Source organism: Neomonachus schauinslandi, chromosome X, assembly GCF_002201575.2.
Source record: "Neomonachus schauinslandi chromosome X, ASM220157v2, whole genome shotgun sequence".
NCBI classification, from domain to species: domain Eukaryota; kingdom Metazoa; phylum Chordata; class Mammalia; order Carnivora; family Phocidae; genus Neomonachus; species Neomonachus schauinslandi.
Genome location: NC_058419.1, coordinates 1720187 through 1742043, shown reverse-complemented (window position 1 = coordinate 1742043; position 21857 = coordinate 1720187). Strand labels below are relative to the sequence as shown.

General features: G+C 59.1%; 2 protein-coding genes across 5 annotated transcripts; one reads left to right on the top strand and one right to left on the bottom strand.

Annotated features, from left to right (window-relative positions):
* The first annotated feature begins 4576 nt into the window (after positions 1-4576).
* Positions 4577-8595, top strand: SSR4 (signal sequence receptor subunit 4). Of its 3 annotated transcripts, none has more exons than XM_021683344.1 (6): positions 4577-4807; positions 6694-6812; positions 7554-7628; positions 7795-7884; positions 8191-8256; positions 8421-8595. In XM_021683344.1, exons 1-6 carry the CDS (start codon positions 4741-4743, stop codon positions 8523-8525), a joined length of 522 nt encoding a protein of 173 aa, XP_021539019.1. In that variant the 5' UTR covers positions 4577-4740; the 3' UTR covers positions 8526-8595. The 3 variants fall into 3 exon arrangements, with proteins under 3 accessions (XP_021539019.1, XP_021539027.1, XP_044767623.1); XM_021683352.1 differs by having other exon boundaries at positions 4656-4807; positions 6697-6812; XM_044911688.1 differs by lacking the exon at positions 4577-4807 and adding an exon at positions 5811-5940 and having other exon boundaries at positions 6697-6812.
* A 3377-nt stretch (positions 8596-11972) lies between these two features.
* On the bottom strand, positions 11973-17157 carry PDZD4 (PDZ domain containing 4). 2 transcript variants are annotated; one of them, XM_021682972.1, is made up of 7 exons: positions 17072-17157; positions 15982-16072; positions 15436-15534; positions 14472-14534; positions 14056-14157; positions 13642-13752; positions 11973-13490 (listed from the first exon to the last, which is right to left on the bottom strand). In XM_021682972.1, exons 1-7 carry the CDS (start codon positions 17140-17142, stop codon positions 11973-11975), a joined length of 2055 nt encoding a protein of 684 aa, XP_021538647.1. In that variant the 5' UTR covers positions 17143-17157. The 2 variants fall into 2 exon arrangements, with proteins under 2 accessions (XP_021538647.1, XP_021538657.1); XM_021682982.1 differs by having other exon boundaries at positions 17090-17157.
* Between the last annotated feature and the right edge of the window lie 4700 nt (positions 17158-21857).

Genomic DNA, 21857 nt, shown 5'->3' with positions numbered 1-21857 from the left:
CCAAAACTTAACAGGCAGATGAGAAAAATACTTACAATTGTTTGTTGCTAGAGGGGGAACAGGAAGGAAGAAGACACCAATCAGCCAAGGTTGGAGGAACAAGGTTGTGCCCAGGGAACGGGGCCTTTTCCCTGGGGATACTGTGTAGTACAGTTCGGGTAAGGAGGAGGGGTGGGCTACCTCTGGAGACCATGCCTCAGAGGGAAGGACATGGAGGGCCAGGGAACAAAGGCACAGCACACACATACACGCCTCTACGCACACACCTGCTCACACATACACGTGCACAGACGGGGCATACATGCGTAAACATGTGTATACACACGTGCGAGCACACACAGACACATGCACGCAACACTCTGGCAGGAACTTACTGAGACGCTCCTCCGGGGGGCCTCATGGGCACTGAGAACCTGGCAAAGAGAATCCAGATGCCAGCAGTTGTTGTCCAGCCCGGAAAGCCAATTTGGCAAAGGCAGGGGAGAGGGACCATCCCCTGACCATACCCAGACAGGTGCCACATGTCATCCCCTCACCTCCACCATACACCACCATCTGGGGACTAGCACACAGTACACGCCCACACAAATGGCTCCAGAGCCTCCATTCCCGGAGGAGCAGCCGGTCAAAGCACCATGGAGGGGCGCCGCAAACCTTTATGCTGCCTTCAGCCCCACAGTCAGTGGTTGAAGAAATGTTTGTCTCCCTCCCCCTCCTTTGTTGTTTGATTCTTTTTCAGCCAATTATTCCTGCTCAGTGATGTTTGTTGTCTATAACACGGAGAAGTTGGCACAGTAAACGTGGCACAATAGGGAAATCATTATAACCAACCACAGGGCCATCAAGACAATCATTTTACCATTTTTAAAATCTTCTCTTCCTTATTGCAAAAGCAGCATACCGTCCTGACACAGAGATCAGGAGAAAAAGAGAGCACCCAGCCCCCTGTCCACCCAGAGACAATCATTGTTGGCACTGCAGGGAACAGCCCTCCAGAATCACAAGTCCAGAGCAAACGTGGCATGGAAAACCCAACCATTTTTTACAAGAATAACAGACTCCTGGGGCGCCTGGGTGGCTCAGTTGGTTAAGCAACTGCCTTCCGCTCAGGTCATGATCCCAGGCTCCTGGGATAGGGCCCCACATCGAGCTCCCTGCTCAGTGGGGAGTCTGCTTCTCCCTCTCCCACGCCCCCTGCTTGCGCATGCGCGCGCTCTATCAAACAAATAAATAAAGTCTTAAAAAAAAAAAAAAAGAATAACAGACTCCAATCTCTTAGAAGGCTTTCATAAAGGATTGCAAAACTGCTTCGTGGCCTACATGGGAGATGAGTGTCCCCAACCCCCTAACTCAGAAACAGCCACGTTTGGCCACACCAAAGCCATGTCTGACAGCTTCGGAGTAAAAGCCATCTGAGCCAAAGGGGACAGGTGTTGAGAAGAGATCCATCTAGAGTCCCCACATTATCCTGGAGGTAGAAGCTTGTGTCCCAGGCCCCACTGCAGTGGGGCTACGGGTCCTTACACTTTCCTCCCTGCTATGCCCCACCTGGGAACACATCCAGGTGTCCCTCAATCCAAATAGGAAGGGACAGAACCAAGGTCCTTTTCATCACTTGGAGGTGCCCTGCCACTTGCCTACTGGGACAGCAGCAGAGTGTTCCAGGCAATAGCATAGTCACTGTGGCCATTCTGCAAAGAGCCATGCCTTCCTGCGAGAAATCTAGAAAGCTCAGGCAGAGACTGACCACCTCCTGGCGTCTCCCTGGCTGGTATTCATGAGGCACCCACCTGCACGAGCTCTGGCAGCACTGGTGTGCCGGTCACCCGCCCTGCCCAAGCCAGGGGCCAGAAAGGAAGTGACTACTAAGACAAAAGGCTCCAGGTATCAGCTCATCCGATGTGGTCCCTGGATCTGCAGTGACAGGCACACTTGGCGGCTTTCCTATTTTTCTTTCCAGCACTTGTCAGTATCTGGATTCATCTTATTTGTAGGCTCTTGATACGACTTGTGGAAGGAGGCTTCTCCCAGGAAGCCTTCCCTGATGCCTTAAGGCTGTGGAACTGTAGGTCCCCCTGGGTTCCCAAAGCCCTACCTACTCCCTCCCCCACCAACCACAATCTCCCTAGGCTGTCCCTGGCAACTACCTTGCTCCCTCCCCAACTCCTAAACTCCTAAGAGTGGAAGCCATGTCTGACCAGCTCCTTACTGTCATCCCAAGACCTAGCAGAATGCCTGGTCCAGAGCTTGGACATAAGAAACACTTCCCAAATTAATGAGCACATCAGAAAATGGAAGAAGGGATGGTGGGTTTGGGGGCCAAGGAGGCCTCGGTCCAAATCCACCATCCACTATTTTAGATAACAAACAGCTTAACCTTGCTGAGCTTCCTGTCCTCACCTGAAACCCATGGAATAGAGATGCCCACTTTCTGTGGCTGCTGGGAAGATGCAGCAAGCCATTTGGTTCCCAACAGGGCACACCCACCTCTTCACCCCACCAGCTCCTTAGGCCGGTGTTCGGCACTGGGTAGACCCCTATGGCTCCCAGCAGTAATTCCTCCTGGGAGTCCACTGGCATTAGGCAAGTAACTCAGCCATGGTGGTGAGCCACCACCTGCACCTAGCTCTGTATCTGGGCAACCACCCCCGCCCCCCCCTCCCTTGGATCACATCACCACCTGAGCTGAACCTTTCCTTCACCTGGTCCCCATACTAGAGTTTCTTCAGGCTTTAGCCAAAGACCCAGAGAGCTCTCAAGACAGACTTACTTCCCTACCTTGCTCTGGACAGATACAGGCACGTTCTTCCTTCAGGGGGCTACACGGGTTCTGCCTCACACCCACGCTGCCCTGTGAAGCCACCCATCAAAGAAGCCCAGTTTAAGGCAGGATGGGATACATGCACAGGCCTACTGCTCATTCATTAAGCAGGAGGATGGACTGTCAGTCATCCTTTGATAGTGCCACAGAAAGAGAGGAGTCCAGGGTGGTATGTGTTCCTGCCAAAGGATTCCCACACTCCAAATCTTAGTGAGACTTCTTTCTTTAGCATGTTCTGTTAGATCAAGTACCAATGGTGGCTGCATATTTTCCCACAAGACCCCAAATAGTGGGACCAAAGACCTGGGGTTCATCTCTAAAGCTTCCCATACCCAGGACAACCAGTCTCAGGGCAAGGCACTGCCCAGCTACCAAGTGTCCCCTGCCCCCACGCCCACCCCCAACATGGACACAAGCACACACAGGAGGTCAGGGAGGAGACAAATGTCTTCACCAAGACCCCATGGGAGCCTAGCTGCCAGAACCGCCAGGCCTCTGGAAAGCCCCTCATCAGCAAGTTTGGAGAAACCAGAATTTCATGAAGTATAAGCTGCCACAGGGTTGCCTTCCTGAGGGGTCAGAGGGCAGAAGCATATCAGATGCATCCACAAGGAGTGTCAGCAAACTCACAGGATTCTGGAAGGTCAGGGTTGGCTAGATCCTTTGAGACAGAGGGGAAACTGGAGCCCAGAGACAGGAGGGTGGCCATACTGTGGATCAGTAGGGGCAGCTAGGCCTGGAGGTCATACCTCTTGACCCTAGAGCCAGTCCCGGCTCTCTGATGCTTCGGAAGGCTTTCGATCCACCCAGGGACTAAATTATCCTTGCCTAAGTGTGTAAAGAAAGAGGAATGAGACCTGAATAAACAAGATCCTAAACGGAGAACTGAGGAAGCAAAGCCCCCACGGCCTCCCACCTCATCAGTCTCAGAAAATCTAGCTCCCTCCCATTCCAGAAGGCTGCGGGGAAAAGACATCTGGGGCTATAAAAATGTCCGGGGGTGGGGTGTGGTATCGGGGGTGCTGGCAAAATCTGGTTCTCCAACTCCACTGGGACAAGTGACAAGGCGGTCCGCAACAAAAAAACCCGAGGACGAACTGGGGCTGGGGACCGGATTCCTAAGGCGGCAAGAACGAGGGGGGCCGGGACACGTGACCGCCTCAGGAGGGCTCCCACCATAACACTAGGGAGGTGACACTCGGCCCGCTGCTGCCCACTCTCCCCGCTTGTCCGGAGCTCCCCCCGCCCGCCCAAGATGCAGACCCTTGGGGAAGCCGGACAAGGGCCAACTTCACCCAAGCCCCTCACTGACAGCGGAGAAAACAGCCAATCAACTCCGGCGCGTAGCCCTCTCCCCGCCCCTCGCGCGGCCCACAGCCAATCGGGCTCCAAAACAAGCTGCAAGCCAGCGGTCTCCGGACCCGCCCAGCAAGCGCTGCGGCTGTCCCCGCGGACCGCTGCCCCTTCTCACCTCCCAAGGGCGGCAAAGGAGGGCCGGTCTGAGCACCGCCTTCGCAGCGCCGCCGACGACCGCTGCCACCTTCAGCGCCATGACGGAAAATGAGAGCAGCCGCTCGTTCAGACACGCAGACACCCCTCTCGCGAGAGTTAGGATGGGTGCGAAGTGCCGGAAGTGGGCACGGACCCAGCAGTGCGCACGCGCACGACCGCGCCGGTTCCCACGCCCCTTTCCGGCGCCGAGAGCGCCGCCGCCGCCGCCGCCGCCGCCATCTTGATGGGGCGGCCACCTGGGCCTCTGGCCTGGGGAGGGGACACGTCAGTGCCGCCAGCAACGTCACAGGCCCGCCCGGCCCGCCGGCGCCTGATTGGCTGCCACTGCTGCTTACGCGACGCGCTTCCTCGTCTGCCCCTCGTGCTCAGGGGAGTCGCTCTCTTTTTCCCTCGGCAGAGAAGAGGCGATGGCGGCGCTGGCATCTCTCGGCGCCCTGGCGCTACTCCTGCTGTCCAGCCTCTCCTGCTGCTCAGGTAGCGGCCTGGCCGGAGCTCCTTTCTGGCGAGCCTCTCTCCCACGACTGGTGGTGCGTGGGGGGAGGAGGGGTGCGGGCGAAGCAGGGTTCTGGGCCTTCTTCCTCTGAGAGGCAGGTGGCCTCGGGGCGCGGCGACCGAGGCCACCACGCGCTCTTGCACCACACACGTTTACCCAGCAGCCAGGCTTCTGGAAGAAACAGCCAAAGCTTCCCCCCGTCTGCTCCCGCGAGGAAGAGTCCCAGAGCCTGCCCCGTGCGCCCGCTTCCCTTCTCCAGCAGGGAAAGTGACACACGTCCCTGCTCCCCTTCCGGAGCTCCCAGTCTCGGAGCGGGGGTCGGACAAGAGCAAAACTCTGCAGCGCAGGGCGACCGGAGTGAGAAAGTAGGCTGGTGGGAGAGGAGCCCCCCGACCCGGTGAGGTGGGACCAGGCCTCCCCAGGCAGGGAGCTGTAAGTGAAGAGAGGAAGCAGAGATGTGCCAGGCAGAGGGACCATGAGCGTGGGCAAGTTAGATAGGAGCAGCAGAAGAGGGGAAAAAAGGTAAAAGGGGTTGGGAGGGGCGGAGGGCTTGGGTGCCAGGCCGGACTGTTGACTTTTTACCTAAGGCCCTGGTGTATTCTTAAGGGGCTTTTCAGCAGAGCCGAGCCACAGTCAGATCAGTGAACATTCTTGAGAGATTCTTAACACCTGGTGGCAGGGTTGAGCTCAAACTGGAGTCCAGAAGTGTGTTTAGGTGAAGCTCCTTGCCAGAACCAGCGCTACGCTTGGGGAGCCTAGACTGGGTCCGGGATGCCTTCTACACGTTCACTTTACCTGCCCTGCTCAGGTCAGAGCCTCTGGTGCCTGGAGTGTTTCATCAGCCTAACTGCCTTTCCTGCCTGCACCCTCCTCACCTACTCCCTGGGAATTACCCATGGTGTAGCCAATGATGTCTGGAAAGGACAAACCTGGCTGTAAAACCTTTTGGTGCTCCACAGGGTCCATAGGAAAACGGCCAAGCTTAGTGGGACACAGACGTGGCTCCTGAGAACCACCCCCCACTGATGTTCCTAGGCATCTTCCTCCTGCTGCTCAGACCCAAAGCTTCTCTGTCTCAGTCTAATGCATGGCTGTGCCAGCTCACATCCGGAGAGCAGCTTCCCACTGGTAGCATCTGCTTGGCACCCTGTGATTTAGGCAGTGCCTTCTGTAGAACCTGTAGGAGTTAGGCCTCTAGCAGCATGGAGGTGGCAGAGGCACGGCGTCCTTCCTCTCCAGGCAGCCCTGTTAAAGGGGACAAGCTGTGCCCATTTCCTTCCCTTGGGCAATGCTGGGTCCAGTCTTGGCCTTCTGTCAACTGTGGCTGGAGGCAGAGACCCCTTCATCTCAAGTCCACATGCAGCAAACTGTCCAGGGCCATGCATGTTTCTGAATTGAAGTCCGTCTGCCCCCTGGGCTTCCGGGGTGCTCTAAGGCAGGCTGGAGCCCCAAATCATTGCAGGGCTTCCCTGTCCGCAGGTGCAGGCACAGGCACCAGTTGTGCAGTGAATCCATCTAGCTGCTGCCCTTTCCCCCAATAAACACACTTTTTGTATCTCTCTCCCTCCCTCCCTCTCCCCTGCTCTTCTTTTGCCCTCACGTTTAGGTTCCACCTATACAAAGCCTTTCTATCCATCCCACATCCCCAGCCTGCCTTCAGGGCCATCCCACCCTATCCGCCCCCCTTACTGCTGCATTTCCGACTAAGCATTTTTATCTGTCTCCCACAGCCCACCAGACAGGTTGCAAAGGGCTCTGTGTGTCAGCTGACAAGGTCTGGGAAGTGGGTCTGGGTGGTCCCTTCTACCCCCTAGCCCAGCACATACAAGTTGGGCTCTACGTAGACATGTCTACCTCCTCCCCACAGCAGAAGCCTGCGTGGAGCCCCAGATCACCCCTTCCTACTACACCACCTCGGATGCCGTCATTTCCACTGAGACTGTTTTCATCGTGGAGATCTCCCTGACGTGCAAGAACAGGGTCCAGGTGAGGCAGTGGGGGTTCAGCCAGCAGGTGCTGGGGCAAGAGGCAGGCAGTGAGCCTGGGACCTGGGGCATCAGTTCCTCGCTGGCAGTTGATGGGGTCAGACCCATGTACCCATGCAGACAGGGAGAATGAGGATTTTGACTTACAGGTATAGGAGAGAGAGGTCAGGGTACAGCCAGGCCAGACTGTTTAAAGCAGGTGTTAAAAGAACATTTTCCTAATCTGCTCTGCCTAGGTGCGAAAACGTAGGTAGATGTCTTGCTGTGCCTGATGAGAGCATACGCTGAAGTGAGAAACCGCAGGAGTTTAGCCCCCAGGCTCCTGTACCCCTTTTCTGGTTGCTGCCTGCCAAGGCGTGGCCCTTCTGGTCCGGGTACAACATTCCTTGAGTGGCTCACTGGGCAGCCCCTGACCCCAACACCTGCTTCCAGACTCAGAGGCATTACGAGTACACTTTAGTCATCCTGCCTCTGTTCACAGTTAACAGGCTTGCTGTGGATTAGGGAGGCTAGGCCACGGGGGGTGTGTGCCCCCCCCCCGGGGGAGACATGCAGAGAAGCAGTAACAGCATCGGTGGGTGTTGGCTTCCTGGCACGGCCCTGGGTTGTGGCAGGCTACCTCCGTGGATCTCCCGTGGTGCTCCCTGCCCATAGGCCATGGGGGCTGCTGTGGGCAGCACAGCGGGGCTTCTGCTGAGCGCCGGAGAGGGGAGAAGGTGACTCTCTTTGTTCCCTCTCCCAGAACATGGCTCTTTATGCTGATGTCAGTGGAAAACAATTTCCCGTCACCCGGGGCCAGGATGTGGGGCGTTATCAGGTAAGGGATGCTATAGTTGTCATTTTGAGGGGAGGCCACCTGCTCCCTGGCATGACTTTGAAGCCCTAGGGGTGGCCCAGTGGAGGAGGATTGAGGTTCTGTGACGCGGGCGGCTGGTGGCAGTACTGTCCACTGCACCCACCCCTGCCGAACATCCCCAACCCAGGTATCCTGGAGCCTAGACCACAAGAGCGCCCACGCAGGTACCTACGAGGTCAGATTCTTCGATGAGGAGTCCTACAGCCTCCTGAGGAAGGTGAGGGTCCGTCACCTGGAGCCCCTCCCAGGCCTCCAGGAGGGACAGCACCCCCCACTTCCACAGCCGTCTCCACCCTGCAGCCCCTTCTCACCGAAGCTCCAGGCCAGTAGGGGCCTCGCTTTCGCAGAGCAGAACGGCCGGGTGGGCACCTTCCTGACCACTCGCCCCACCTGTCACTACACCTCCCATGCTCCTCTCTTGCCCGGTTCTCCTCTCTTCCATGACTCGGGCCAACGCTACTGCCTGTCCAACCCCTCCCCACCCCACCTGGCAGCACCCCTGACCCCAGCATCTCCCTTGCAGGCTCAGAGAAATAACGAGGACATTTCCGTCATCCCGCCCCTATTCACAGTCAGTGTGGACCATCGGGTGAGTGGGCTGAAGAGGCTGCCTGGTGTCTGGGAGAGCAGAGAGCACACAGCAAGCCTCGCCCTTTTTGAGCGTGCCTTCGTGCCCCAGGGGGAGAGTGACTGGGGCTGGCTGGCTCCCCGCCCAGCTCTCCCCTGAGCTGGCTTTGGTCTCCTTTCTTGCAGGGCACCTGGAATGGGCCCTGGGTCTCTACCGAGGTGTTGGCTGCAGCCATCGGCCTAGTGATCTACTACCTGGCCTTCAGCGCCAAGAGTCACATCCAGGCCTGAAGGTGGCACCCCTGGGCTATTGCTACTTTCAATAAACAGTTGCTGGCTCTAACCAGTATTCAGGACAGGGGGTCCTAACTCACGTTGTCGTGCCTTCTACACATGGGCAGAGCCGGGCAGCGGGTGCCCGTATTCACCTGGACAGCGCAGGCACTGAGTGCGGACGGGGCTGGAGCTCCTGAGCCTCGTGTGTTCGCTCCACACTCTGCCATCGCCAGCTCTCCTTCCTTGGCCCCCATTTCAGCCTTCCCTGCCCGCCGCCCCCTGTGTCTACCTCCTGTCTCGCGGCTGCCTGCGCGGGTTTGGGCAGGGCGTGGGCTTGCTCTTCCGCCCCGCACGTGCTGTCTTCGGGCAGAGAGGACTGCCCCATCCTGTCCTGCCCTCACCCAGCCGCTGGCCGGGCAACTGCCCAGAGAAGGCCGGGCCGCTCCCAACTCCCCTGAAGTCCAGCAATCATGGCTCGCGTAGATGCAGGCCCAGCTGCCTTCAGAATGCCTCCGGGGTGGAGTCCTGGGTGGGAGCGAGTACTTCCCTTGCTGTTGCCAGGCAACACCGTGGGGGGGGAGGGGCCTAGCTCGTGGCGGAGCTGAAGCCGCTAGCCAGGCTGCTCGCTAGCCAGGCAGCTGAGCAGCGCTTGATCCATGCCCTACACCCCGCCACCTCTGTGGCCTCCCAGCGTGTCCTCACTTCAGAGGCGCTGGGGGAGAGCTGGCTCCTCACTCCCAAGGGCAGGGCTACAGCAGACTTGGGGCTGAGTCCCCTGCTGATGGGACCAGGCTAGGAGTACTGGTGGGTGGGCTTTCTGGAGTTCAAGGGATGCCTGCTGCCCCCTCCCTCACTGCCAGGGAGTAAAGGGTCCCGGCGTTCTGCCAACAGCCTGTGCGGGGCATACAGGGTGGACGATGGCAGCTGTTGGCCGCTCAGTGGCTCTTGATTCTGCTCGACGGCAGTAGGACCCAAATGTGAAGTCACTGTTCCAGGGCATCAGTAGCTAAGGGTTGCTAGCCCTCCCGGTACCACCTTTCCCAGAGTCCCAGTGTTGGCTTCTACATGGCAAGGGACTCCCAGTTTATGGGCCTGTCTTGGCCCACACCCCAAGAGCACTGGGTCTCCAGCGCTCCCCTCTCCCCCAAGGCGAGAATGGAGTGCTTCTAGTGCCCCCCCAGCCACTGGAGAGGGACGCCAGGGCAACAGTTGGCCTCTGTCTCCAGCTGACCTCCAGCCAGTATCCTGCAGCAGGGACTGGGCCTTTGGAGTCCCATCCTTCTCCACAAGGCCTGCTTGGGGCCCAGGTATCCCCTCCAGAGGAAGAGATGTGCCCAGTGCTGGACTCCAGAGGCCTCAGAGGGCAGAGGAAGCCGACAGCTCCAGAACCAGGCCCCACCCCTTGGGCTCCCATGTGCTCCCCACTGACAAGCACTTTCCTCCCTTCCCGCTTGCTGATGTTCCAGGCCTGCCTTGTGATGTGCTGGGCCTTCCCTCCCAGCTGCTCAGGCAGCAGCTCACAGATGCGGCCAGCCCTCAGGGCCCAGCCTTCCCCGCAGAGCAGTTGGCTTCTGGGAACACTTGCTTGGATTTCTAGCTCATGCCCATCTCAGCAAATTAGGGAAGTTAACGAGAGGCCTATGCTGATGTTTCAACAGAATCTTAATGCATCCTTGCTCGTTTCAGCTGCTGGCAGCGTCGTGTGTGTGTCAGGAGACTGAGCTCCTTCACTGCTGTACTTCCCAGCCCAGGGGGTGACACACACACACCAAGCTGGAGCCCCAGGACCCCACTGAACACTTAGCGTGGTTCCTGGCACTTAGCAGAAGCCCCGTGGTTTGCTGCACTGAATGGAATCTCGAGCATGTGGCTGCCCCTCTGGGAGTTCCCAACATGGAAGGGTCCTCTGTGGCCACCCGGATGTTCATCCATCTGGCCAAAAGACATTTACTCGGCAGTCTCCGTGCTGGGCACTGTGGGAGCCCCCAAACAAGGAGGGTAGTTTGCCTTTCATAAGTTCCCAACTCCGTGCCCCTTCTAGGGCTCTTCCTGAGCTGGAGGGTAGAGGAGGGTAGAACCCGCTTCTCAAGGGTTCCGCTGGACCAGTGTTGGCCTCATCCACATGGCAGAGGCCTGGCTTAGCACTGGTGGCAGGGCCTGCCTCTGGGCATCACCCCTGTGAGCTCACACTTCTGAAACAATTCCAGTGACTGTCACGCCTCCTCTCAGAGTAGAAGAGGGACTTCAGAAGACCTGGCAGTTCCTCAGTGACAGCACAGAGGCACAGCTTTCAATTGGCCCATGCCTTGCCCATCCCCGCCCTGCCACCCCCACCAAAACCCACATCTCTTCCCCCAGCCCGTTGAAAATGAACACAGAGAGGCCAAGAGTCACCTCAAAAAGGCAGCTTGCTTTATTCTCTCAATGCTGATGGGGGGCAGGAGTGGGCAGCCTGTCTGCCTCCAGTCTCAGGCTCTCTGAGCTAGAGGGGCCCCGGGGGTCTGGGCCTGGTCCACATTTGCAGAGTGGGGTGCAGAGCATCTTCTCCCATGTCAGCCCAGCTGGCCGGGCCCGGCTCTCTCGGGTCCAGGCCTCTCCCTCAGCTCGGTGTGGGTCTTGTCACCAAGGTCTTCCCCTGCTACTTATGTCTTGGCTCTCCCTCGGTCATCAGGGAAGGAAGTGGCCCCCAGGGTGGGCCTCACAAGCCACATTAGAGGCTCCCCGTCCCCATACCTCAGAGTGGAGACCACCAAGAAAGCTGCTTCCCATTCTCCCCTTCTTCCCCAACCCTTCCCCTCCCCCTGCCCCAGCCCTCCCTCTCTTCCTTCCCCCCACCCACCTCCTTCCCAGCCATCACTGGGGGTTCCACTTTTGTCAGGCTGCCTGAAGGAGCTGCCAGCCCCCGGAGCAGGTCCACAAAACAGAAAAACAACAATTGGCAAGCACAGAAAGGGAAAAAAACCACAAAACTCAGGGTTGCCTCTGTCTACAAATAACCAAGGCTCCCGGCAGGGGGCAAGGCTGCTTCAAAGCCAGGCATTCTCTTGTGCTTAGGACAGTCCTCTTCGCCTCTGCTTTCCAGTTCGCCTTTCCTGTCCCCAAGTACCCACGCAGAGAGCTCTGGAGGGGTGCGCGTGTGTGTGCACGTACATGTGCCTGGGCCTGTGATGCGCACACGCGGCCGGCACGAAGCTGAAGGGGCGCCTGCTACAGGTCTGCCCCCCCATGCCAGCTGTCGCCGTGGTCGCTGTACTTGGAGAGCAGGAAGTACCTGACGGAGAGAAGCGTCCCTTCTCCTGGGGGCTTCTCTCTGGTCACAGAATCCTGTGCACACACACACACACAGACAGGTGCGCACACACAGACACACACTAGATTCTAAGGGAGAGTAGGGGACAGGGTCTTGGGAGGCCCACTGGACCTGGGCTGGGGCCGAGGGCCCGCCCTGGAGCACAGCGGGGCTCAGACAGTGGTGACGGAGAGCAGAGGGTTGTAGACCCGCTTGCCGTCGGCAGAGCGAGTGCCGTGGGCCAGCATCTCCTGGATGGTGATCCAGTTGTCCAGGATCTTCTTGTTCCGCTTCTTCATGGTCTTGCGGTGGCTCAAGGCAATGATGTTGAGCTCAGCCTTGCTGTCGCCGTTCTGCTGCTCCCTCAGGCACTCCAGCCGGCTCTGCATCATGAACTCGCGCCGCTTCCGCTGCTCCCGGGCCCGGATCAGGTGCTGCTTCCGCTCCTCCTTGCTCCAGTAGCGGCCCATCTTCATCTCGCTCACCGCGTCATCATCCGTGGTCATGCCGCTGCGTTCCTCGCGGATCTTCAGGGCCCGGGCTTTGAGGAGGCGATCACGCACGGGCCGCTTGGCCACATAGCGGGTCCCATCGCTGCGCACCTTGACCTTCCACTCCATGCGGGGTGCTTCGGGGGCCACCGCTGCCCCGCCCACTCGAGGGCCAGCAGCCAAACTCAGGGGGCCACGGCCCAGCTCTTCCAGGCCGCGCGGCGGGGCCAGCTGCACGCAGCTGTGGTAGTGCTCGCTCTCCTGGCCCTGGCCGCGGTGGCGCCGGGAGAGGTAAGGGCTGCCTTCGGGGCCCACGCGCTCCAGGGTCACGCCCGTCTTGGGGCTTCGGCGGACACGCTCCTCGGAGTGCTGTCTCCTGCCCGCCTCGGGATCCCGGGAGAGAGATCGGAACTTAGCGGGGCTCCCCTGCGGGGCAGCTGCCTTGGGGTGCGCGGTGACCGTGGAGCCGGAGGGGGTCCGGTTCAAGTTGGAGTTGCCGGCGGCAGCCCGCCTCAGGGGGCTCTCTGGCAAGGGCTCGGCGAGCAGCGGGGTGCTGCGGCAGCTCTCCCCCGTGTTGTAGGCGCTGGTGCTGTCCTTGTCCGACTTCTCGGGCAGCTCGGAGATGTCAGACAGCTCGTGCTTCTTGGGCTCACTGGCCCCCAGGTCATAGAGACTCTCCTCCTCCAGCAGCCAGGCCTTCATGCAGCGCTCCCGCAGCTGCTGCATCTTCTGCGCCCGCAGGATGTTGCGGCACTTGAACTCCAGGTGTCGCAGCTCCTCCTCCAGCATGGCCATCTCGTGGCCCAGGCTCTCGTTGCGGTTCACATCCAGGGCGCTGTTGCCGCCCGAGGCTCGGGGGAAGGGCAGGCCCAGCTGGTTGCCATTCTCCAGGTGGCCCTTGATCTCCAGCAGCTCCCGGTAGCGCTCGTACTCCTCGTCGGTGAGGCCCGGGATGTCGCCAGCCCCCAGCCCTGCCCCCTCTGCCAGCAGCGAGTCCATGCTGAAGTGGAGGTCCCGGCTCTTGCGCAGGGCGCCGGGTGTGTTGGCGGCACTGGCGGGCTCATCCCCCAGCAGGTCATGCTCGGAGCTCTCCTCGGTGCGGGTGCTCTCATCAGTGCGGCCCACCCCACTGTCCAGCTCCTGGCTATTGCTCAGGCCCGTGCCCGCATCGGGGACCCCTTTCTCCTCTTCGTTGCCAAGCTGGGGCAGAAAGATGAGCCCCACTCAGTATGAGTCCCGCAGGCCGGGGTCGGAATCAGAAGGGCCTTTGGGTCCAGCCCATCTCCCGCATGCCCCAGCCCCCTGGCCTCCCGCCGGCGCTCCCCACTGCCCGCCCTGCCTCCTTCCTCACCTGCTGGGCAGGGGGGGATTTCAGCTTCCGTGCACGCAGCTCCCCCTCATGCTCAGAGCCAAAGTCATCCAGAAAGTCATCCCGGTCACTGTCCTTCCACCGCTTTGCCAGCTGCAGAGACAGAACTGTGCTGTCCCCACTGCTTTAAGGACTGCCCCAGACATCACCCCACCGATGACCTTTAGGTCCCATACCCGGTCTCCTGGTCTCAATGAAGTTGAATAACCCAAGGGAGAGGGTGGCCCCGGCACACTCGGCCATCAGAGGCCCAAGGGGAAATGGGCCCCAAAGACACCACCCGCCCTCCGTCAGTGCCAGGCTGCTGGCATGCCTGTGCCCTTGTCCCAGACCAGCAGCTCCCACAGAAAGCCCGATGTCAGGGGTCCCAGAATATCCTGCCTGGCGCACACACACCTGGCTCTCAGGTCGGGCCACCAGCAGGGAGATGTTGGTGTTCTCCTCCTGGCTCAGAATGGCCACTGCCTCCTCCCGGTTCTGGACGTCCACACCATTTATCTGCGACAAGCCAAGGGACCATCACAAAGAATGCCAGGGCTGGCTCTGGGGTGGGCCCTGCCCTGGTGGAGCTGCAGGGACCCCCTCGTAGGGAGCTCCAAGCAGAGCACCCTGGCCTAGGAAAGGCTCTTGAGCTCTGACAGGATGGAGACCAAGTGAGCATGTGGCCTCTTCCTGGGAGCCCCCCGGGGCAGTTGTGCAGGAGAGGAGACCCAGCCCCGGGTTCAGGCACAGCAGGAGGGAGGTCACTGAGCAGCCAGTAGAGTGTGGGGCCTCCGTCAGGCCTCCCCACACCACCCCCCCCGCCCACTCACCTGGATGATCCGGTCCCCCTCGCGGATTCGGCCGTCTTTGGCTGCAATGCTATTGGGGTTCACCTGTAAGGCAGACGCGTCATGGGGACCTTTCAGTAGAAAGGACCTCCCCCCTCACCTTGGGGAGGTCCCAAAGCAAACTAAAGTCTCCTTGCTTGCTCCCTCTTCAGCTCAGACTGGAAGCTTCTGAGCTCCAGGAGGCAGGGACAAAACAGTGGGTCTTGGGCTAGTCACCTCTCCCCAGCACGAGCCAGCCAAAAGCTCCCCGGCCCCTGCCACCACCCCCAGGCCCAGGCCCACCCCCAGCTGGCACTCGTACGCTTCTGTGCACGGAAGCCTGTTCTTTTCCACGTCAGAGGCTGGGTGAACGCAGGAAGCCGAACACTTACCACCCCCCACACACAGACACACACACACACCAGCCCTGGGGCTCGATGGGCAGTAAGATATTCGTACAAAGGTTGACTTGATCAGAATGTGGGGGCAGCTGGCGAGCCATCCGCCCTCCTGTGGACACACATGTGTCCGCCACGGACAGATGGGGAAGCACAGCCCTGTGAGTACCAGGAGGGGCTTAGCATCACAGGGCCCAGACCTCAGCCTTGCTCACCGGCCCAGCCTGCGCACAAGTCTCCTGGGGAGGACGGCCTGGCCGAACACACACCGAAGCCGCTAGCTGCCCCGTGTGATGCTAAGTAGGCTCCGCCCCTGGCAGCCGGGGCTTTCTGGGCAGCCTCAGAGCCCCAGGCGGCATGGAGAGGCCACAGGGATCGGACGGTGTGCGGACTCTCCGTGGGTCAGACCCCGCCTCCGCACCTGCCACCACCGTGCCCTCCCCTCCCCGCTGCCGGTGCCGTACAGATGGACGCCATCCACGTCCAGCCCGGATGTCCTAGCACACAAAGAGGAGGCGTGGAGCCCCACTGCCTCCTAAAAGAGCCACTCCCGCATCCTGCCTTCATACCTCTCCAACATAGATGCCCAGGTCCTCCTCATCATCCGTGCGGTAGCAAACCATCAGGCCGAGCTTGTCCCGGTGGTTGGTCTTATACAGCTCGACCTCCTGCCACAGGGGCCGTGGGGGAAGCAAAGGAAGAAAGCCCCCAAAACGTGTGAGCAAGGAGGCATGCTACGGGGGCGGCAGCCACGGCCCAGCCCCAACCCCAGCAGCACGCCCCCCGGAGCCAAGTTTCCAGCCTCCAGCTTGGAGCGTCTCTCTTACCACCCCGAGTGGTGCACGTGTGCCGTGGTCTCCCCTGCCAGGAAATGCCCGAGACACACACGAGACACACGGGACACACAGGACACAGACATGCGTGGGACACAGACTCGCTTACGCAGACTGACTAAGGGACCTCACCCATGCCCTCCCCAACTCGACCCGTGAGCCTGAGTAAGCAGCCGCGCTTCGGCAAGGGCCACGAGGCTCGGCTGCCTGGGGACAAGAGGAGCCAGGCCTGAGCTGGGCTGCAGACAGCCATCCCTGCCCTGGCCTGGCCACCTGGCTCACCTCATACTCCAGCTCGTCCATACGGTCTGCCTCCTGCGGGCCGCCCTCCATGAACTCCGCCGGGTCATAATACTCATGGCTGATGGGGGGGCTGCCCAGGAGAAGGGGGGTCAGGCCAGCCATCTGCTCCTCTAGTGCCCTCGCCCCAGCTCCCGGGCTGGCCGGTCCCAGTGAGGTCGGCATGGAGCCCCTCCTTCTGAGCTACATGCATCCATGCAAAGACCAGGAATGCTTCTTGAACGGGAGTGAGCAGGGGTCTGCACTGAGGACACAGGCATGCCTAGCTCTCCCTACCCCATCCCACCCTGTCGCCCAGCCCAGCCCAGCTGGCAGGGTACCAACTTCTCCGAACTGCAGGTGCCCCTCCCACCCGGCACTGGCCCCCCGCTCATGCAACGCCCCCAGGAGTTATCCAGGCCCCAGAGGACTGCTGGGGATTAGAGGAGGACCCACTCTACCTCCAGGGGCAGCCCTCCTTGCCCCAAGGCTAAGCGTGGCTGCTGGCGGCCAGGGGCCTCACTCTCTATGGAGGAGGGGATCCCGGGACCACCGCTCTGCATCATGGGTTTAGATTAGCGGAATGAGCCACCAGGCCTGGATGAGAGGCCCTTCTTCCGACTGGGCCAGAAAGAAGCCGAAGAGATGGAGGAAGTTCAGAGCAGGGGGAGGATGGGACAGACAAGGATGTGAGAAGATTCAAGGAGGGATGCTTGAGAGGCAGAAGACGATGGACAGCAGAGGAGAAGAGAGGATGGAGGAGGAGGAGGAGCTGAGGCCCTCAACCTTCCAGGAGCAAGCTCCCAGGATGCTCCTCCCTTGGCCCTGGGGGGTAGATACCAAAGGGAGCCTGTGTGTGAAGCCTCCCCTGGTCCCTTCACTGGCTGATGTCCAGCCTGAGGCTGTAGAGGCCTAGAGATTGCTGAGCCCTTGGATGCCACAGTCAGCTCTGGAGGCCAAAGAGCCTGCTTCCTGCCTGAGAGGGCAGGCCAGTCGGGGTCTCCCTGACACACCCAGAGCTGCAGCAACGTAGCCTCTGGGTGGCGTGCCCTCTCCGGAGGCAGGGCCCGGGGCCCTCCTGAGGGCGACTCACAGCTCAGACAGGACGTACGGCTCCAGGATGACCATGGGCGGGGTGGGCGGGCGCAGCTTGCCCAGCGCCATGATATGCTCAAAGGTGATGTCGGTCTGAGTGCCACTGTCCACCAGCTGCAGGTCATGGCATGAGCTGTCCCCCCGGAGGCGGGGGCTGCGTCTCAGCACCTGGATCACTAGAGGCTCCTTGGAGGAGCGCAGGGCCTCCAGGGTTTGCTCCTGAGACAGCTTGGAGAGCTCCTTCCCGTTCACCTGCGGCAGAGACACGCCCCCGTGAGAACCCACCGACCCACACCCCAGTCTCCTCAACCAACAAGTGTGCTCTCCACCCTCATTCCCGGGTGACCCCCACTTCTCAGCCCTACCCCTACACAGTGCTGTCTGGGGATGAGGGAGCCCCCGTGACTAGGCACTGGGTCTGGGGGCTCGGCCCCCACCCTAGAACATCCTCCAGCAGGAGCCACCCACACTTCCATCCTCCTCACTCCAGGACCTGCTTCTCGTTCAGGCAGCACTGAAGCCAGAGCACTAGGAGATCCGCGGAGAGTCCCCCTTGGCAATGGCTGCGCATCTGACATCAGGGCTGGAGGAAGACTTTGACCCCTCTCTCCCAATGGGAGTCAGTCCATAAATGGGTTCAGGCAGGAGGATTGAAAAGAGTATGCAGACACGAAGGACAGGATCTCTGTCCTCAAGGCAATGACAGAGTCACTGAAGAGAAAAGGTGACACACACAGAGCCTCCTAACATGGCAAGACAACCTAAGGGAGGTACCAAGGAAGTGACCCTTCTAAGACCACCGCCATTTCTTGGGCACTGATGTGCATCTCCCCCGAATCCTGACCTCAACAACCCATTGTGCAGATGAGAAAACCGAAGTTCAGCAAAATGAAGGGAGTGAGTCAAGGTCACGAGCCTGACTGGGCTGCACAGTGGTCAGAGCCAGGGAGGAGGCTGGCCTGGTGAAGCCTCACGGGAAGATCAGGACCACAACGTGCGGAGGGTGGAGGGTGGAGGGTGGAGGGTGGAGTGCTTTCTGGGGCCAGCTGGGTGGAGCAAGGTGTGCCCTCAAGGGACTTGGGGGGCCCAAGGCTGGCCCCAGCCCAGCCACTGATTTCTGCAGCAGCCTGTAGGCATTGGGCCCTGGGATGGTCACTTTGGGGCGAGTGAACCAGGTACCACAAGCTGTGACCTCAAGGTGCTCCTTGGTGTGGAGGCAAGTAGACTAAGGACCAAACAGACACAGCCAGCATTCAGGGAAGGCGCCATGAGAGCAGTGAGGGGTGGGAGATAGGGATCAGGAAGCAGCTCCTGGAGGAGGGGGATGGCAGGGTCTCCTAATCCACTCAGCAGCTCATGGAAGGGCTGTTCTGGGCCCAGGGAGGACACGCACCAGCGGGGATACTCCAAATGGCTACACCCCGTGGGTAACCACGGAACCAGACCTTTGAGAGGCTGCTAAGGAAGCAGAGGGCCGGCCACACCCCATCTAGGAATGGGGTAGGGAAGGCTCCCTGAGCAGGGGGCACCTGGCCCGCATCAGAGGAAGGGAGAGAGGGAGGCTTGTGAGTCCCTACCAGTCAGCACGGAGAGTGAAGGGCCCGCAGACCCAGCACCTGCCCACCGACAGAGGGGAGAAGGGCCACACTTGGGCACAGTGGCCGGGTTGTCCTGGTCTCCGAATTCCCACAGTGCCATCTCTGTCCCTGGGTGTCTCAGGGGGTTGGGAGTTCTGCAGAGATGCCCAATCCAACGGCAAAATCTTGTCTCCAGGCTGCCACCTAACAGACTAACCCCTGGATGTCATCCCAGGGAGAGGTCTGTCTTAGGAAAGCAAATAATTACCTATCTGCTACTTCATTGTGTCCTTGTAGATAAGAATCTCAGTACTGATGTCTCCCCTCTCCACAAACTTTCCTTGGTCAGAAAAAATTTTTTAACCAGTCTGGTCTAATTATAAAAGAAACACAGGTTGGGGCGCCTGAGTGGCTCAGTCAGTTAAGCGGCTGCCTTCGGCTCAGGTCATGATCCCAGAGTCCTGGGATCGAGCCCCACGTCGGGCTCCTTCCTCAGCGGGGAGCCTGCCTCTTCCTCTCCCTCTGCCTGCCACTCCCCCTGCTTGTGCTCCCTCTCTCTATCTCTATCAAATAAATAAATAAAATCTTTAAAAAAAAAAAAAGAAAAGAAACACAGGTTCATTGTAGAACATTTGAAAAATAGAGAAAACCATAAGGAAGAACACAGGCATCTGCCAAGAAGGTATTAGTTGCCAACTAAGGGTAAGTGTGAGAATGTGGTCGATACCGCCCGAGAGGAGGAAGTATAAAGGCGGGGGGTGGGGGGGTGAAGGCTGAATGCACGGGAGAAATTCAGGAAGCTGCAGGCCAGGCAGTGTGGGAAAGCCTGTAGACAGAGGGAATGTGAGGAATGGCCTGGAAGACCCTAGAAGAGCCGGTTGTGAAGCTGTCAGGAAATCTGTGAGCCAGCCGTTATCAACACTTTGATGGACTAATCTTACAATGGAATGCATTATATTCAAAACAAAGGCAGTAAGTACTCCAAGCTCATGACTTTCTAATTCTTTTACTACACTCTCGTGTTTGTGCCTAGCATGTCTGGGGATAGGAGATGCTATATAATGGCGTGTGCCTGTGCGTCTCTTCCCGTGCCGAGTGACATCTTGCCGCTGGCCACGGTGGGGGTATTTACACCACGGAAATCAGCAACTGCTCCAAACCAGGGCTTTTTGTCTCGGACATTGACCAGCTCCCCACTGCCCTTAAGTCAAGGGTTTCCCTAAAATGCAGAAGGGCTGGGCTGTCCTCAAGATCTCCAAGGGCTACATGTCACCCTGAAACTCCCGCAGCAGGGCCACAAGTGTGCAATAGGAGGGGCTCAGGTGACATTGAGAAATGCAGGAATGTCTTTCTCCCTGGAATCTGTTGGTTAGCCTGCGGCCATGTTGCTATGGAAACTGGGCCCAGATAGTGGGGAGGGGAATGCAGGGTGGGCTGGGACGTCAAGAAGAGGATGGGCACTTGCAGAGACGGGGTCATCACAGGGAGGCCTGGGATGCCCAGCAGCCTTCCCCTTGACCCACGTGCTCTTTCAGCTTCTTCTCTCCTCTTCCTCAGTCAGTGGGTGCTCCCAAGCTAATGAAGATAAGTGGGGCAGAGACAGGCCGTGACAAGTTAGAAATGAGCCCCTCCCAGAGCAGGTGAGGGCTACAGGCAAGGTGGGGAAGTGTGGGGTGATGAGCAAAGTAGCCTGGGGCCAGGCACACAGTACCGACCCTCAGATTCCCCACCTTGAGTCACATGCAAATGTCTCCACAGGCCCAGAGGCTCTCCCCACCAAGACACCCAAGACCCACTCCCGCTCACCACCTCCCTCCCCTGCTGCCACCACTCCAAGCCCCTGACAAACAATCCAAACTGGAATCAAAATCCTAAATGGACAAAGCAAAACTGCCTACCATGGAGGTGAGAGAGCAATGTCCATGATGTTGGAATAGAGAATTCTTAAGATAAACAATGGGAAAGCAAGAATGGAAAAGACACAAATTTGACTATGTTAAAAGTAAAACTTCCCGGGGCGCCTGGGTGGCTCAGTTGGTTAAGCGACTGCCTTCGGCTCAGGTCATGATCCTGGAGTCCCGGGATCGAGTCCCGCATCGGGCTCCCTGCTCGGCGGGGGGTCTGCTTCTCCCTCTGACCCTCCTCCCTCCCCTGCTCTGTCTCTCGTTCTCTCTCTCTCAAATAAATAAATAAAATCTTAAAAAAAAAAAAAAGTAAAACTTCCGAACAAGGAACAGAAACACAGTGAAAAGATAAGACAGGCTAAGAGAGGATGCTTACAATGCATAGAACTGATAAAGGATTATCCAGAATATTCTGTAAAGAATTCCAACAAAACACTAAGAAAATACAAACACAGTAGGAAAACCAGTGCAAACAGAAGAGGGAGCCTAAACCAAGCCACGGGCTGGGAGCAGCATCGTCTTAATAGCCAACCCTGGAAGCAGCCCGAGGACCCACCATGGGCAGAACGCATCAAAAGCTCATGCTCTGTTCCTACGTGTGGTATATGGAAGCATTCCTGCTCATTAATGGCATAAATAGGAGAAAACGTGCATCAGAATGACAAACCCAAATCCCTCCGGCGAGGGAAGGAAAAGAATGGGGTCAGGAATGGGTGTGCACAGGCGGCTTCAAATCTGCCTTTTTAAGGAAAAAATGCTGAGACCAACGGGCCAAAATCGAGGTGGGTGGCAGTACGCGCCCAATGCCAAACTGTAGTCGAGAAATATTTCAGAACAGTTGCACGTGGAGGGGCAGCCACGGGCAGGGAGGCCAGTCCCCTACTTGGGGGGCTAGGTCCGCGGGAGAAAATGACCTGTTAGTACTAAGGAGAGCAGCTCCGGTCCGCTCGCGGGCCCCTCTGCGGGCGCCTCTGCCAGGCTGTGTTCCCAGGGCTCGTGGAAGCCACGGAAGCGCAGGCCCCGGGGGGCTGAGGAACCCAGGCCCGCGGCGGTGAGTGGAGAGGCCGGGGCACGCCTTCTGTGGAGCAGCGCTGAGCAGCCCCGGGGGAGAAACCCGCTCCCTGCCATAGAAGCAAGGGTTGGGGCTACTGGGAAGGGGGTGCCCTGAGGGTGGGAGGGGGTGAGGGCAGAGGGCATGTGAGTGTGGGCGCGTGGGAACGAGCACAGAGGTGTGGGTAGAGTGTTGTGTGAGGGTGGCCTTTGTGCATGGGGTGGGTATGGGGATTAGGGAGTGGGTGGCTTG